General features: G+C 42.3%; 1 protein-coding gene across 2 annotated transcripts in view; it reads left to right on the forward strand.

The window, feature by feature from the left end:
* Nucleotides 1–17249, forward strand: part of plxdc1 (plexin domain containing 1) — a 92072-nt gene that overhangs the window by 35499 nt on the left and 39324 nt on the right. For both annotated transcript variants that reach the window (XM_021565397.3, XM_021565398.3), the window contains exons 3-6: nucleotides 2314–2457; nucleotides 2668–2737; nucleotides 15830–15952; nucleotides 16218–16336. In XM_021565397.3, the coding sequence (XP_021421072.3) occupies nucleotides 2314–2457; nucleotides 2668–2737; nucleotides 15830–15952; nucleotides 16218–16336 (456 nt within the window). The remainder of the gene's footprint in view (nucleotides 1–2313; nucleotides 2458–2667; nucleotides 2738–15829; nucleotides 15953–16217; nucleotides 16337–17249) is intronic.

A 17249-nucleotide genomic window follows, 5' to 3' on the forward strand; every position in this document is an offset into this window, starting at 1 on the left:
AGACAGGCATTTCAATGGGTGGTCAACTCAAAATAAAAAAATTCCGGATGGATTCTCCTCGGGTTTTCGCCTGCCATATCAGTTCTGTTATACTCACAGACATTATTTTAACAGTTTTAGAAACTTGTGTTTTCTATCCAATACTACCAATTATATAATTATATATATTTATATCCAATACTATCAATTATATAATATATATAAATATATATGCATATTCTAGCTTCTGGGCCTGAGTAACAGGCAGTTTACTTTGGGCATGTCAGTCATTCGATCTTCCGAATACTGCCCCCTATCCATAAGAAGTTTTAATGAATCAAATCAAAAACAAGGCCAAATCAGGAAGTGCAGTTGCCTTTAACCACTCCTCTGCTGTCAAAACGAAAGCAACTGATTTCTGTGTCTTAATTTGATCCTGTTTTATACAGGACAATATACAGTGCCTTCGGAATCTATTCAAACCCCTTGACTTTGTCCACATTTTGTTAAGTTACACACTTAGTCTAAAATGTATTTGTTTTTTTCATCATCAACACACATTACCCCATAATGACAAAGAAAACACAGGTTTTTAGAAATGTTTAGAAATGTAGAAGTATTTTTTTAAACCCAGAAATATTACATTTACTTAAGCATTCAGACCCTTTACTCAGTACTTTGAAGCACCTTTGGAAGCGATAACAGCATTATGACGCTACAAACTTGGCACACCTGCATTTGCGGAGCTTCTCCCATTCTCTGCAGATCTTCTCAAGCTCTGTCAGGTTGAATGGGGAGCGTCACTGCAAAGCTTTTTTCAGGGCTCTCCAGAGGTGTTTCTATCGGGTTCAAGTCCAGGCTCTGGCTGGACCACTCAAGGACATCCAGAGACTTGTCCAGAAGCCACTCCTGTGTTGTCTTAGCTGTGTGCTTAGGGTCGTTGTCCTGTTGGAACGTGAACCTTTGCCCCAGTCTGAGGTCCTGAGCGCTCTGGAGCATGTTCTGATCAAGGATCTCTCTGTACTTTGCTAGGTTCATCTTTACCTCAATCCTGTCTCTCAGACTGGGGTGAAGGTTCACCTTCCAACAGGAAAATTACCGAATGCACTGTATATCAGCATAATTTTCAAGTCATCGTTTGGCCTTTTTGCATATTCACTAACAATGGTATAGCAGAAGCACACTTTTGAGAACATCCATAATGATGACACTATGCTGTCATTGTAATGATGCATCTATTAACATCTTATGGCTGCAGGGGCAGTATTGAGTAGCTTGGATGAAAGGTGCCCAGAGGTGCCCAGAGTAAACGGCCTGCTCCTCAGTCTCAGTTGCTAATATATGCATATTATTATTAGTATTGGATAGAAAACACTTTGAATGATGTCTGTGAGTATAACATAACTCATATGGCAGGCAAAAATCTGAGAAGAAATCCAAACAGGAAGTGAGAAATCTGAGGTTGGTCGATTTCCAACCCAGGCTCTACTGAAATCACAGTGGGATATGAATGAAGTTGCACTTCCTAGGGCTTACACTAGATGTCAACCGTCTTTAGAAACTTGAATGAGGCTTCTACTGTGTTGTGGGCCTGAATAAGAGCTGAATGAGTCAGGTTACTGGCAGAGAGCCATTTCCTGGCCACATGATATCATACTGTGTTCCATTGCTTCTCTAGACACAGATTTTAACTTTATCAAACAAAACATACATGTATTGTGTAACAGGAAGTCCTTTGAGTGTCATCTGATGATCATCAAAGGTTAGTGATTCATTTTATCTCTATTTATTTTTTGTGACTCCTCTCTTTGGCTAGAAAAATGGTTTTGAGTTTTTGAGTTTTTCTTTGGCTTGGTGGTGACCTAACATAATCGTTTGTGGTGCTTTCGCTGTAAAGCCTATTTGAAATCGGACACTGTGGTGGGATTAACAACAGGATGACCTTTAAAACGGTGTAAAATGCATGTATGTTTGAGGAATTGTAATTATGAGATTTCTGTTGTTTTGAATTTGGCGCCCTGCACTTTCACTGGCTGTTGTCATATCATCCCGTTAACGGGATTGCAGCCCTAAGAAGTTTTTAAGATACCTAAATATGAGCTTTGCATAACATGAGTGCGCTATACATATGCTATGAATATATTTCATTAACCTTTAATAATGCAGTTGGAACATGTTATCACGTTGATGAAATGCTTATAGATGTGTAATAAATGCATTATGGTGATGTAGTCAAAGTCAATTTCTACCAAATCAAGGCCTTGGGCAATTGACCAGTGAATTCATTGAAACTCTGGAAAAGCTTTCCGTGCTAATCAGCGCCCTCTCTCTCAGGAGGACTCTCAGAGGTACTACAGGTGGAGGAGTTACGGGCCAGGAGACAGACGGATGGAGGAACTCTGGGTAGACCTAAATGCTGTGCAACAGAGCAAAGTCAGAGTGCACGGCATCCTGTCCAACACACACCGGCAGGCAGCGGTGAGACATGCACGCATGCGCACACACACACACACACACACACACACACACTATACACATACAGATGGAAAGTGGTTAGAATGGTGGGAGAATGAGACGTACACAAGAGCACAGAAACGATACTGTACATAGGCCTGCATGCAGTCTTTGACACCATGACATTGCCATCATGACTGACATGCTGTCTGATATGATATATGCTCCTCCTAGCGTGTGGCTCTCTCCTTTGACTTCCCCTTCTATGGACACTACCTGAGACAAATCACCATAGCAACAGGAGGTAAACTGAATTTATATTACTAAAACTGTCCAAACTAGCCGTCTCTTCACTATGCAGTAAATGCTTCTATGCGAACACATCCAACAGTATCACATTATTATGTATTGAAAAACTAGACTGTTGCCACACAGATATATTCTTAAACCCTTCAAATTGGGCCCCAATTGTTTTGTTTCCTACAAGGTACACTTTAAGCAAGAGAAGCTATTAGCGCTCTGCTTATCCCATTTCCAGAGTAGGTTCCAGATAAATGGAATTCTAAATCGCTTTTCATAATGAAATATTAAGATTGAAAATGGTAACCATTGAGTTAGCCGCTACAGACCCAAAGCCTCCAAATTACAGGGATGTGTGATTTATGGCACCATTACTAATTAATTCACATTCTGCAGTTCCTCCTCTGAAACTATGAGAGGGTTTTCGATATATTTGACAATTTCAATAATTTCTATATTCTTGGAATGAAAGGCTTTTGAGGTAAAACTGTCTTATTGTTTTATTTGTCACTATGCAAGCCACTGTACAGAACAACATGCTACTTTTGACATCGTACTGTACATAGGAGTGTATAAGAGATGTTGCACCTACCGTGACAATTAAAACCTACCCTAACAAGAAACTGTGGATAGATGGCGGCATTCGCACAAACCTGAAAGCGCGAACCGTCGCATTTAACCATGGAAAGGGAAAGGGAATATGGCTGAATACAGTGTAGTTATTCCCTCCGCAAGGCAATCAAACAAGCAAAATGTCAGTATAGAGACAAAGTGGAGTCGCAATTCAACGGCTCAGACACGAGACATATGTGGCAGGGTCTACAGACAATTACGGACTACAAAAGGAAAACCAGCCATAACACGGACACCGATGCCTTGCTTCCAGACAAACAAAACACCTTTTTTGCCCGTTTTGAGAATAATACAATGCCACCAACATGGCCCGCTACCAAGGACTGTGGACTCTCCTTCTCCGGGGCTGACAAGAGTAAGACATTTAAACGTGTTAACCCTCGCATGGATGCCGGCCCAGACGGCATCCCTAGGCACGTCCTCAGAGCATGTGCAGACCAGCTGGATGGTGTGTTTACGGATATATTCAATCTCTCACTATCCCAGTCTGCTGTCCCCACATGCTTCAAGATGTTCCTGTACCTAAGGAGGCAAAGGTAACTGAACTAAATGACTATTGCCTCGTACCACTCACTTCTGTTATCATGAAGTGCTTTGAGATACTAGTCAAGGAACACCTCCACCTTACCAGTAACCCTAGACCCACTTTAATTTGCTTACCGCCCAAATTTAGGTCCACAGATGCTGCAATTGCCATCACACTGCACACTGCCCTATCCCATCTGGACAAGAGGAATACCTATGTAAGAACGCTGTTCATTGACTATAGATAAGCATGGGTCAACAACATCTCCACTTCATTGATCCTCAACACTGGGGCCCCACAAGGGTGTGTGCTCAGCCCCCTCCTGTACTCCTTGTTCACCCATGACTGCATGGCCATGCACGCCTCCAACTCAATCAAGTTTGCAGATGACACAAGAGTAGTAGGCTTGATTACCAACAACTACGAGATAGCCTACAGGGAGAAGGTGAGGGCACTCAGAGTGTGATGTCAGGAAAACAACTTCTCACTCAATGTCAACAAAACAAAGGAGATGATAGTGGACTTCAGGAAACAGAAGAGGGAGCACCCCAATATCCACATCGACGGGAAAGCAGTGGAAAAGGTGGAAAGTTTTAAGTTCCTCGGGCGTACACATCACAGACAAACTGAAATGGTCCACCCACACAGACAGTGCGGTAAAGAAGGCGCAACAGCACCACTTCAACCTCAGGAGGCTGAAGAAATATTGCTTGTCACCTAAAACCCTCACAAACTTTGACAGATGTACAATTGAGAGCATCCTGTTGGGCTGTATCACCTCCTGGTACAGCAACTGCACCTCCCACAACTGCAAGGCTCTCCAGAGGGTGGTGTGGTCTACACAACGCATTACCAGGTGCAAACTAACTGCCCACCAGGACACCTACAAAACCCGATGTCACAGGAAGGCCATAAAGATCATCAAGGACAACAACCATCCGAGCCACTACCTGTTCACCCCGCTACCATCCAGGAGGTGAGGTCAGTACATGTGCATCGAAGCTGGGTCCGAGAGACTGAAAAACAGCTTCTATATCAAGGCAATCCGACTGTTAAACAGCAATCACTAACACAGAGAGGCTGATGTCTCATACAGACTTGAAATCATTGGCCACTAAATGGATCACTCGTCACTTTAATAATGTTCACATTTCTTGCATTAATCAACTCATATGTATATGCTGTATTTTATACAATTTATTGCATCTTGTCTGTCAATGCTCATCCATATATTTATATGTATGTATTCTTATTCCATTTCTTTACTTAGATTTGTGTCTATTAGGTAGTTGTTGTGGAATTGTTAGTAATTGCTGCACTGTCAGAACTAGAAGCACAAGCATTTCGCTACACTCGGAAAAACATCTGCTAATCATGTGTATGTGACCAATAAAATTAGATTTGATATTACTGTCAAAAAGATGCTACAGCTGCAAAAGTTGGCCATATTCCAAAGTTAGAAACATACAGTACCAGTCAAAAGTTGACACACCTACTCATTCAAGGGTTTTTCTTTAGTTTTACAATTGTCTACATTGTAGAATAACAATGAAGACATCAAAACTATGAAATAACACACATGGAATCATGTAGTAAACAAAAAAAGTGTTAAACAAATCAAATTGTATTTCATATTCTTCAAAATAGCCACCCTTTGCCTTGATGACAGCTTTGCACACTCTTGGCATTCTCTCAACCAGCTTCAAATGTTCTGGCCTCCACAATCACCCGACCTCAACCCAATTGAGATGGTTTGGGATGAGTTGGACCGCAAAGTGATGGAAAAGAAGCCAACAAGTGCTAAGCATGCAGTGGGGCAAAAAAGTATTTAGTCAGCCACCAATTGTGCAAGTTCTCCCACTTAAAAAGATGAGAGAGGCCTGTAATTTTCATCATAGGTACACTTCAACTATGACAGACAAAATGAGAAGAAAAAAATCCAGAAAATCACATTGTAGGATTTTTTATGAATTTATTTGCAAATTATGGTGGAAAATAAGTATTTGGTCACCTACAAACAAGCAAGATTTCTGGCTCTCACAGACCTGTAACTTCTTCTTTAAGAGGCTCCTCTGTCCTCCACTCGTTACTGTCCTCCACTCGTTACTGTCCTCCACTCGTCAAAAATCCCAGAACCACACGGGGGGACCTAGTGAATGACCTGCAGAGAGCTGGGACCAAAGTAACAAAGCCTACCATTAGTAACACACTACGCTGCCAGGGACTCAAATCCTGCAGTGCCAGACGTGTCCCCCTGCTTAAGCCAGTACATGTCCAGGCCCGTCTGAAGTTTGCGAGAGAGCATTTGGATGATCCAGAAGAAGATTGGGAGAATGTCATATGTTCAGATGAAACCAAAATATAACTTTTTGGTAAAAACTCAACTCGTTGTGTTTGGAGGACAAAGAATGCTGAGTTGCATCCAAAGAACACCATACCTACTGTGAAGCATGGGGGTGGAAACATCATGCTTTGGGACTGTTTTTCTGCAAAGGGCCCAGGACGACTGATCCGTGTAAAGGAAAGAATGAATGGGGCCATGTATCGTGAGATTTTGAGTGAAAACCTCCTTCCATCAGCAAGGGCATTGAAGACGAAACGTGGCTGGGTCTTTCAGCATGGCAAAGATCCCAAACACACCGCCTGGGCAACGAAGGAGTGGCTTCGTAAGAAGCATTTCAAGGTCCTGGATTGGCCTAGCCAGTCTACAGATCTCAACCCCATAGAAAATCTTTGGAGGGAGTTGAAAGTCCGTGTTGCCCAGCAACATCCCCAAACATCACTGCTCTAGAGGAGATCTGCATGGAGGAATGGGCCAAAATACCAGCAACAGTGTGTGAAAACCTTGTGAAGACTTACAGAAAACGTTTGAACTCTGTCATTGCCAACAAAGGGTATATAACAAAGTATTGAGATAAACTTCTGTTATTGATCAAATACTTATTTTCCACCATAATTTGCAAATAAATTCATTACAAACCCTGACAAATACTTTCTTTTTTTTATGTGGGAACTCCTTAAAGACTATTGGAAAAGCAATCCAGGTGAAGAAGGTTGAGAGAAAAAAAGAACACTTTTTTGGTTACCAGATGATTCCATGTGTGTTATTTCATAGTTTTGATGTCTTCACTATTCTTCTACAATGTAAACTCAGCAAATAAAGAAACGTCCTCTCACTGTCAACTGTGTTTATTTTCCGCAAACTTAACATGTGTAAATATTTGTATGAACTTAAGATTCAAAAACAGAGATAAACTGAACAAGTTCCACAGACATGTGACAAACAGAAATTGAATAATGTGTCCCTGAACAAAGGGGGGGTCAAAATCAAAAGTAACAGTCAGTATCTGGTGTGGCCACCAGCTTCATTAAGTACTGCAGTGCATCTCCTCCTCGTGGACTGCACCAGATTTGCCAGTTCTTGCTCTGAGATGTTACCCCACTCTTCCACCAAGGCACCTGCAAGTTCCCGGACATGGGGGGAATGGCCCTAGCCCTCACCTTCCGATCCCAGACGTGCTCAATGGGATTGAGATCCGGGCTCTTCACTAGCCATGACAGAACACTGACATTCCTGTCTTGCAGGAAATCACGCACAGAACGAGCAGTATGGCTGGTGGCATTGTCATGCTATAGGGTCTTGTCAGGATGAGCCTGCAGGAAGGGTACCACATGCGGGAGGATGTCTTCCCTGTAATGCACAGCGTTGAGATTGCCTGCAATGACAACAAGCTCAGTCAAATGATGCTGTGACACACCGCCACAGACCAGGACGGACCCTCCACCTCCAAATCGATCCGGATCCAGAGTAAAGGCCTCGGTGTAACGTTCATTCCTTCGACGATAAACGCGACCATCCCTCATGGTGATACAAAACCGCGACTCGTCAGTGAAGAGCACTTTTTGCCAGTCCTATCTGATCCAGCGACGGTGGGTTTGTGCCCATAGGCGACGTTGTTGCCGGTGATGTCTGGTGAGGACCTGCCTTACAACAGTTGTTGTTGCCATCCTGTACCTGTCCCGCAGGTGTGATGTTCAGATGTACCGATCCTGTGCAGGTGTTGTTTCACGTGGTCTGCCACTGCGAGGACAATCAGCTGTCCGTCCTGTCTCCCTGTAGCACTGTCTTAGGCGTCTCACAATACGGACATTGCAATTTATTGCCCTGGCCACATTTACAGTCCCCATGCCTCCTTGCAGCATGCCTAAGGCACGTTCACAATGATGAGCAGGGACCCTGGGCATCTTTCTTTTGGTGTTTTTCAGAGTCAGTAGAAAGGCCTCTTTATTGTCCTAGGTTTTCATAACTGTGACCTTAATTGCCTACCGTCTGTAAGCTGTTAGTGTCTTAATGACCGTTCCACAGGTGCATGTTCATTAATTGTTTATGGTTCATTGAACAAGCATGGGAAACAGGGTTTAAACCCTTTATGTTGAAGATCTGTGAAGTTATTTGGATTTTTACAAATTATCTTTGAAAGACAGGGTCCTGAAAATATCAGCCATATTTGCCTTAGTTTAGTAAATAATACAAAGACAATGAACGTCTATATCTGATTGCTTTCAGATAAATAACACATCCAGCTTTTCTTATATATAGCTTCTACTCAAATAAGCTAAAAACGTCACAATTCACATACAGTGAAAATCATGAATATACATCTAAAAGGTCATGAATTTGAAAATTAGCATCTATTCCTTTTTGAAATAAAAAACAAAACCTTGACAATTGGTACAGAGCATTCGGAAAGTATTCAGAACGCTTGCCTTAATCCTAAAATTGATTCAATTGTTTTTTTCCTCATCAATATACTGTACCATACAAATACCCCATAATAAGCAAAACTGTTTTTTAGATATTTTTGCAAATGTATTAAAAATAAACAACTTAATCATTGTATTTACATACGCTTTCAGACCCTTTACTCAGTACATTGTTGAAGAAAAGTCTTCTTAGGTATGACGCTACAAGTTAGGCACACCTGTATTTGGAGAGTTTCTCCCGTTCTTCTCTGCAAATCCTCTCAAGCGCTGCCAGGTTGGATGGGGAGCGTCGCTGCACAGCTAGAGTGGGGAGGACAAGTATATGATACACTGCCGATTTTGCAGGTTTTCCTACTTACAAAGCATGTAGAGGTCTGTAATTTTTATCATAGGTACACTTCAACTGTGAGAGACAGAAAAAATCCAGAAAATCACATTGTATGATTTTTAAGTAATTAATTAGCATTTTATTGCATGACGTAAGTATTTGATACATCAGAAAAGCAGAACTTAATATTTGGTACAGAAACCTTTGTTTGCAATTACAGAGATCATACGTTTTGCACACACTGCAGCAGGGATTTTGGCCCACTCCTCCATACAGACCTTCTCTAGACCCTTCAGGTTTCGGGGCTGTCGCTGGGCAATACGGACTTTCAGCTCCCTCCAAAGATTTTCTATTGGGTTCAGGCCTGGAGACTGGCTAGGCCACTCCAGGACCTTGAGATGCTTCTTACGGAGCCACTCCTTAGTTGCCCTGGCTGTGTGTTTTGGGTCATTGTCATGCTGGAAGACCCAGCCACGACCAATCTTCAATGCTTTTACTGAGGGAAGGAGGTTGTTGGCCAAGATCGCGCGATAAATGGCCACGTCCATCCTCCCCTCAATACGGTGCAGTCGTCCTGTCCCCTTTGTAGAAAAGCATCCCCAAAGAATGAGGTTTCCACCTCCATGCTTCAAGGTTGGGATGGTGTTCTTGGGGTTGTACTGATCCTTCTTCTTCCTCCAAACATGGCGAGTGGAGTTTAGACCAAAAAGCTCTATTTTTGCCTCATCAGACCACATGACCTTCTCCCATTCCTCCTCTGAATCATCCAGATGGTCATTGGCAAACTTCAGACGGGCCTGGACATGCGCTGGCTTGAGCAGGGGGACCTTGCGTGCGCTGCAGGATTTTAATCCATGACGGCGTAGTGTGTTACTAATGGTTTTCTTTGAGACTGTGGTCCCAGCTCTCTTCAGGTCATTGACCAGGTCCTGCCGTGTAGTTCTGGGCTGATCCCTCACCTTCCTCATGATCATTGATGCCCCATAAGGTGAGATCTTGCATGGAACCCCAGACTGAGGGTGATTGACCGTCATCTTGAACTTCTTCCATTTTCTAATAATTGCGCCAACAGTTGTTGCCTTCTCACCAAGCTGCTTGCCTATTGTCCTGTAGCCCATCCCAGCCTCGTGCAGGTCTACAATTGAACCCTTATGTCCTTACACAGCTCTCTGGTCTTGGCCATTGTGGAGCGGTTGTAGTCTGTTAGATTGAGTGTGTGGACAGGTGTCTTTTATACAGGTAACGAGTTCAAACAGGTGCAGTTAATACAGGTAATGAGTGGAGAACAGGAGGGCTTCTTAAAGAAAACAGGTCTGTGAGAACCAGAATTCTTACTGGTTGGTAGGTGATCAAATACTTATGCCATGCAATAAAATGCAAATGAATTACTTAAAAATCATACAATGTGATTTTCTGAATTTTTGTTTTAGATTCCGTGTCTCACAGTTGAAGTGTACCTAGGATAAAAATTACAGACCTCTACATGCTTTGTAAGTAGGAAAACCTGCAACATCGGCAGTGTGTCAAATACTTGTTCTCCCCACTGTATTTTCAGGTCTCTCCAGAGATGTTCGATTGGGTTCAAGTTCGGGCTCTGGCTGGACCACTCAAGAACATTGTCCCGAAACCACTCCTGTGTTGTCTTGGCTATGTGCTGAGGGTCATTGTCCTGTTGAAAGGTGACCCTTCGCCCCAGTCTGAGGTCTGAGTGCTCTGGAGCAGGTTTTCGTCAAGGATCTCTCTATATATTGCTCTGTTCATCTTTCCCTCGATCCTGACTTGCCGCCCAGTCCCTGCCGCTGAAAAACATCCCCCCGGCATGATGCTGTCACCACCATGCTTCACCGTAGGGATGGTGCTAGGTTTCCTCCAGACTTGACGCTTGGTGTTCAGGCCAAATAGTTTAATATTGGTTTCATCAGACCAGAAAATCTTGTTTGTCATGGTCAGAGTCTTTAGGTGCCTTTTGGCAAACTCCAAGCGGGCTGTTGTGCTTTTTAATGATGAGTGGCTTCTGTCTGGCCAACTCTACTATAAAGGCCTGATCATTGGAGTGCTGCAGAGATGGTTGTCCTTCTGGAAGGTTCTCCCATCTCCACAGAGGAACTTTGGAGCTCTGTCATTGTGATCATTGGGTTCTTGGTCACCTCCCTGACCAAGGCCCTTCTCCCCCGATTGCTCAGTTTGGTCAGGTGACAAGATCAAGGAAGATCTTAGGTTGGAGTCATTAAAAATAATTTTTCAACCATTCCACACATTTCTTGTTAACAAACTATAGTTTTGGCAAGTTTGTTAGGACATACTTTGGAAAATGACCTGTGTCATGTACAACAATTGTTTACAGACAGATTATTTCAATTAAAATTCACTGTATCACAATTCCAGTGGGTCAGAAGTTTACAATACACTAAGTTAACTGTGCCTTTAAACAGCTTGGAAAATTCCAGAAAAGGATGTCATGGCTTTAGAAGTTTCTGATAGGCTAATTGACATAATTTGAGTCAATTGGAGGTGTACCTGTGGATGTATTTCAAGGCCTACCATCAAACTCAGTGCCTCTTTGCTTGACATCATGGGAAAATCAAAATAAATCAGCCAAGACCAGACCTCAGACCTATACAAGTCTGGTTCATCCTTGGGAGCAATTTCCAAATGGCTGAAGGTACCACGTTCATCTGTACAAACAATAGTATGCAAGTATAAACAGCATGGGACCACACAGCCGTCATACCGCTCAGGAAGGAGACACATTCTGTCTTCTAGAGACGAACGTACTTTGGTGCGAAAAGTGCAAATCAATCCCAGAACAACAGCAAAGGACCTTGTGGAGATGCTGGAGGAAACAGGTACAAAAGTATCTATATCCACAGTAAAACGAGTCCTATATTGACATAACCTGAAAGGCCGCTCAGCATGAAAGAAGCCACTGCTCCAAAACTGCCATAAAAAAAGCCAGGCTACGGTTTGCAACTGCACATGGGGACAAAGATCGTACTTTTTGGAGAAATGTCCCCTGGTCTGATGAAATATAAATAGAACTGTTTGGCCATAATGACCATTGTTATGTTTGGAGGAAAAAGGGGGAGGCTTGCAAGCCGAAGAACACCATCCCAACCGTGAAGCACGGCGGTGGCAGCATCATGTTGTGGGGGTGCTTTGCTGCCATTTTGTGCACATCACAAAATAGATAGAATCGAGAGGAAAGGAAAATGATGTGGACATATTGAAGCAACATCTCAAGACATCAATCAGGAAATTAAAGTTTGGTCGCAAATGGACAATGACCCCAAGCATACTTCCAAAGTTGTGGCAAAATGTCTTAAGGACAACAAAGTCAATGTTTTGGAGTGGCCATCACACAGCCCTGACCTCAATCCTATAGAACATTTGTGGGCAGAACTGAAAAAGCATTTGCAATCAAGGAGGCTTACAAACCTGACTCAGTTACACCAGCTCTGTCACAGGGAATGGGCCAAAATTCACCCAACTTATCGTGGGAAGCTTGTGGAAGGCTACCCAAAAGGATTGACCCAAGTTAAACAATTTTAAAGGTAATGCTACCAAATACTAATTGAGTTTATGTAAACTTCTGAACTGCTGGGAATGTGATGAAAGAAATAAAAGCTGAAATAAATAATTCTCTCTTCTATTATTCTGACGTTTCACATTCTTAAAATAATGTGGTGATCCTAGCTGACCTAATACAGGGAATTTTTATTAGGATTAAATGTCAGGAATGATGAAAAACTGAGTTTAAATGTATTTGGCTAAGGTGTATGTAAACTTCCGACTTCAACTGTTTCTTGATTACATACATATTCAACCCCATGAGTCAATACATGTTAGAGTCACCTTTGGCAGCTATTAAAGTCTTTCTAGCTTAGTCTAAGAACTTTTCACACCTGGGTTGTACAATATTTGAACATTTTTAAGCCGATTTAAGTCAAAACTGTAACTAGGCCACTCAGGAACATTCAATGTCGACTTGATAAGCAACTCCAGTATATATTTGGCCTTGTGTTTTAGGCTATTAACCTGCTGAATGGTGAATTTGTTTCCCACTGTCTGTTGGAAAGCAGACTGAACCATGTCTTCCTCTAGTATTTTACCCATGCTTTGCTTTATTCTGTTTCTTTTTAACCTAGAAACTCCCTAGTCCGATGACAAGCATAGCCATAACATGATGCAGCCACCATGCTTGAAAATATGAAGAGTGGTACTCAGTGATGTGATGTACTCAGCTGATGTAAGAAGGGCTTTATAAATACATTTGATTTGATGTGTTGTGTTGGATTTGCCCCAAACATAACGCTTTTCATCCAAGACATGAAGTACATTTCTTTGCCATGTTTTTTGCAGTTTTACATTAGTGCCTTATTGCAAACAGGATTTTTGTTTTGGAATATTTTTATTCTATACAAGCTTCTGTCATTTAGATTAGTATTGGGGAGTGACATTGTTGTTGATTCATACTCAGTTTCTCCTATTATAGTCATTAAACTCGGCCTCATGGTGAAATCCCAGAAGGGTTACCTTCCTCTCTGGCAACTGAGTTTGGAAGGACGCCTGTATATTTGTAGTGACTGGGTTTATTGATACACCATTCAAAGTGTAATTAATAACTTCACCATGCTCAAAGGGATATTCAATGTTTACTTTGTTTTACCCATCTACCAATAGGTGCCCTTCTTTGCGAGGCATTGGAAAACCTCCCTGGTCTTTGTGGTTGAATCTGAGTTTGAAATTCACTGCTCGACCGAGGGACCTTACAGATAACTGGGTGTGTGGGGTACAGAGATGACTGAATCCATGCAACTTATTATGTGACTTGTTAAGACTTTGCGACCTTTTGCCACATTTCAGGCTTCAAACATAAAGATATGAAACTTTGTTTTTTGTGAAGAATCAACAACAAGTGGGACACAATCATGAAGTGGAACGACATTTATTGGATATTTCAAACTTTTTTAACAAATCAAAAACTGAAAAATTGGGCGTGCAAAATTATTCAGCCCCTTTACTTTCAGTGCAGCAAACTCTCTCCAGAAGTTCAGTGAGGATCTCTGAATGATCCAATGTTGACCTAAATGACAAATGATGATAAATACAATCCACCTGTGTGTAATCAAGTCTCCGTATAAATGCACCTGCACTGTGATAGTCTCAGAGGTCCGTTAAAAGCGCAGAGAGCATCATGAAGAACAAGGAACACACCAGGCAGGTCCGAGATACTGTTGTGAAGAAGTTTAAGGCCGGATTTGGATACAAAAAGATTTCCCAAGCTTTAAACATCCCAAGGAGCACTGTGCAATATTGAAATGGAAGGAGTATCAGACCACTGCAAATCTACCAAGACCTGGTCGTCCCTCTAAACTTTCAGCTCATACAAGGAGAAGACTGATCAGAGATGCAGCCAAGAGGCCCATGATCACTCTGGATGAACTGCAGAGATCTACAGCTGAGGTGGGAGACTCTGTCCATAGGACAACAATCAGCCGTATATTGCACAAATCTGGCCTTTATGGAAGAGTGGCAAGAAGAAAGCCATTTCTTAAAGATATCCATAAAAAGTGTCGTTTAAAGTTTGCCACAAGCCACCTGGGAGACACATCAAACATGTGGAAGAAGGTGCTCTGGTCAGATGAAACCAAAATTGAACTTTTTGGCAACAATGCAAAATGTTATGTTTGGCGTAAAAGCAACACAGCTCATCACCCTGAACACACCATCCCCACTGTCAAACATGGTGGTGGCAGCATCATGGTTTGGGCCTGCTTTTCTTCAGCAGGGACAGGGAAGATGGTTAAAATTGATAGGAAGATGGATGGAGCCAAATACAGGACCATTCTGGAAGAAAACCTGATGGAGTCTGCAAATGACCTGAGACTGGGACGAGATTTGGGAATGGGACAAAATGGGACAAAATGGGACAAATATATCAGTTTTGGGACAGAATGGGACAAAATATCAGTTTTGCACATCGAGAGACTGACAGAGACATACCCCAAGCGACTTACAGCTGTAATCGCAGCAAAAGGTGGCGCTACAAAGTATTTTCAGTTTTTGATTTGTTCTTCACGACTTCACGATTGTGTCCCACTTGTTGTTGATTCTTCACAAAAAAATAGTTTTATATCTTTATGTTTGAAGCCTGAAATGTGGCAAAAGGTCGCAAAGTTCAAGGGGGCCGAATACTTTCGCAAGGCACTGTATTTAGGCTTTCCATAACGTGGTTGAATACTTACTGACTCAAGACATTTCAGCTTGTCATTTTTTATTAAGGTGTACATTTTCTAAAAACATAATTCCACTTTGGCAGTATTGGGTGTTGTGTGTAGGCCAGTGACACATCTCAATTGAATCTGTTTAAATTCAGGCTGTAACACAACATTTTGAAAAGTCAAGGGGTATGAATACTTACTGAAGGCACTGTATTTAAAACACAGGTAAAATCATATTTGTGACTGCTCTGAGCCTTTAAAGTCCCCAAAGTGTCCTTTCTAAACTCTCGTCTGAACAATCAAGTCCCAATAACGTTTCCGATTCCTCGCCTGCCCTTCAGAGTGAAGAATGGCTGGGTTTCTGTGGTACAAGGAAATGGCCGTATATCACTTCCCCGGGTCCTGTTGGTTTGTTTATCATCTCATTGGGGTGCCAGACATAACAATGTAGAATGATGTAAGACTTTCGTGCAGGCGTGCTTCTTCCAGTCTCTTGACGTTTGAACTTTTGGGTCCTGTTTTCCTGTTTTATTTATCATCTTGTTGGGGTGCCAGACACAACAATGTAGAAAGTTAAGACTTTCTCCCAGTGCCTCTGATGTTTGAACTTTTGATCTTTCTAAGGGTTCATCTTCACGGGGGAGATCACGCATCGCATGCTGACAGCCACACAGTACATCGCCCCCCTCATGGCCAACTTTGACCCCAGTTTTTCAAAAAACTCAACAGTGCGGTACATGGACAATGGTGAGTGTGTTGGTATATGTCTATATTTGTGTGTGGGTGGGTGGGAGTGGGAGTGGGAGTGGGAGCGGCAGTGTATGTGTGGGGTTAAGAAAAGAAAAGGAAAAGTAGCACACTTTAGTTGCTCCGGTGTAATAATTTATTTTACCAACGTTTCAACAGCTAAATTGTCTTCATTAGGGTTTTAGCTGATTTTATTTTTGTGGGTGCCTTTAGGGAGCCCTTACGTGACCTTTAATGTTGACCTCTGACCCTTGCTCTGTGCTAGGTGAGGTGTTTGTGGTGCAATGGGACAAGGTGCGGCTTCAGGGGCGCGAGGCAGAGGGAACCTTCACCTTCCAGGCTGCTCTCCATAACAATGGAACAATTGCGTTCAACTACAGAGAGGTGAGTTCTAATACAATATACTATAATAGGTGTTGTTTTTTTTTACTGTTAAACGGATGATCTACTTCATATATTTTGACGAATCTAATGATTTGCTCTAACATTATAATAGTTGGGGTTCGGTTCAATCGCAGTGAATTAAAACATGGGAATCAAAATAATAATTTGTGAATCGCGAACAGTAAAAGCACCTTCCCAGAAATGAGTTCCTTTAGCATCCCTTTGATATTTTATGTAGAAATTGTGACCACATGAACAATTCAATAAATATGACTTTTTCATATGAATAAAGACTTGCCAAAATTCAGCATTTTGACATGTCCCTCTGGGCACGCTGTGGCTTCTTAAAATATTTTAACCCACCTAACCCCAATATTTCTCCAAGTTTTCACCATCATTGTAAAGCCATAGGGACCTGGTGGATGAGGCTCTAGCAAATTACATTTTGGGAAAGCCCGGCAGAGTTCAAGTTAAACCATTCACGGGCCAAGTGAATAGTTCAACTTGAACTCTGGAAAGTAAATCTGCCCCCAGATTCAGTACTCCTGGTATATGAGTAGCTCTCAGTGACTGGAGATGCACACTGCTCCACATAATCAGTCTGTGTGCCAGTGTGTATAAGTGAGGGGATTGCAGTCCCCCTTGTCTGTTTATGTAAGCCACAACAGTTCTGACTAGAACATGACAACCCTCCAGAAATGGAGCAATGTCTTTAATGTTAGGGACACTGCAAGGAGTTCCAGGCAGTTTATGTGAGTAGAACGGTGATGGGGTCCCCACACTGTTCTGCCCTCGTGAGTTTCACCCCAACCCGAGAGAGATGCGTCCGTTGTGAGTACTTTTCTGGATAAAACAGTGCCCATCTGGGCACCCTGTGACAGAAACTTCCGGTGTCCCCAGGAGTGCAGTGCTA

This window comes from Oncorhynchus mykiss, chromosome 16, assembly GCF_057628025.1.
Source record: "Oncorhynchus mykiss isolate SJ-2025 chromosome 16, ASM5762802v1, whole genome shotgun sequence".
Taxonomy (NCBI): Eukaryota; Metazoa; Chordata; class Actinopteri; order Salmoniformes; family Salmonidae; genus Oncorhynchus; species Oncorhynchus mykiss.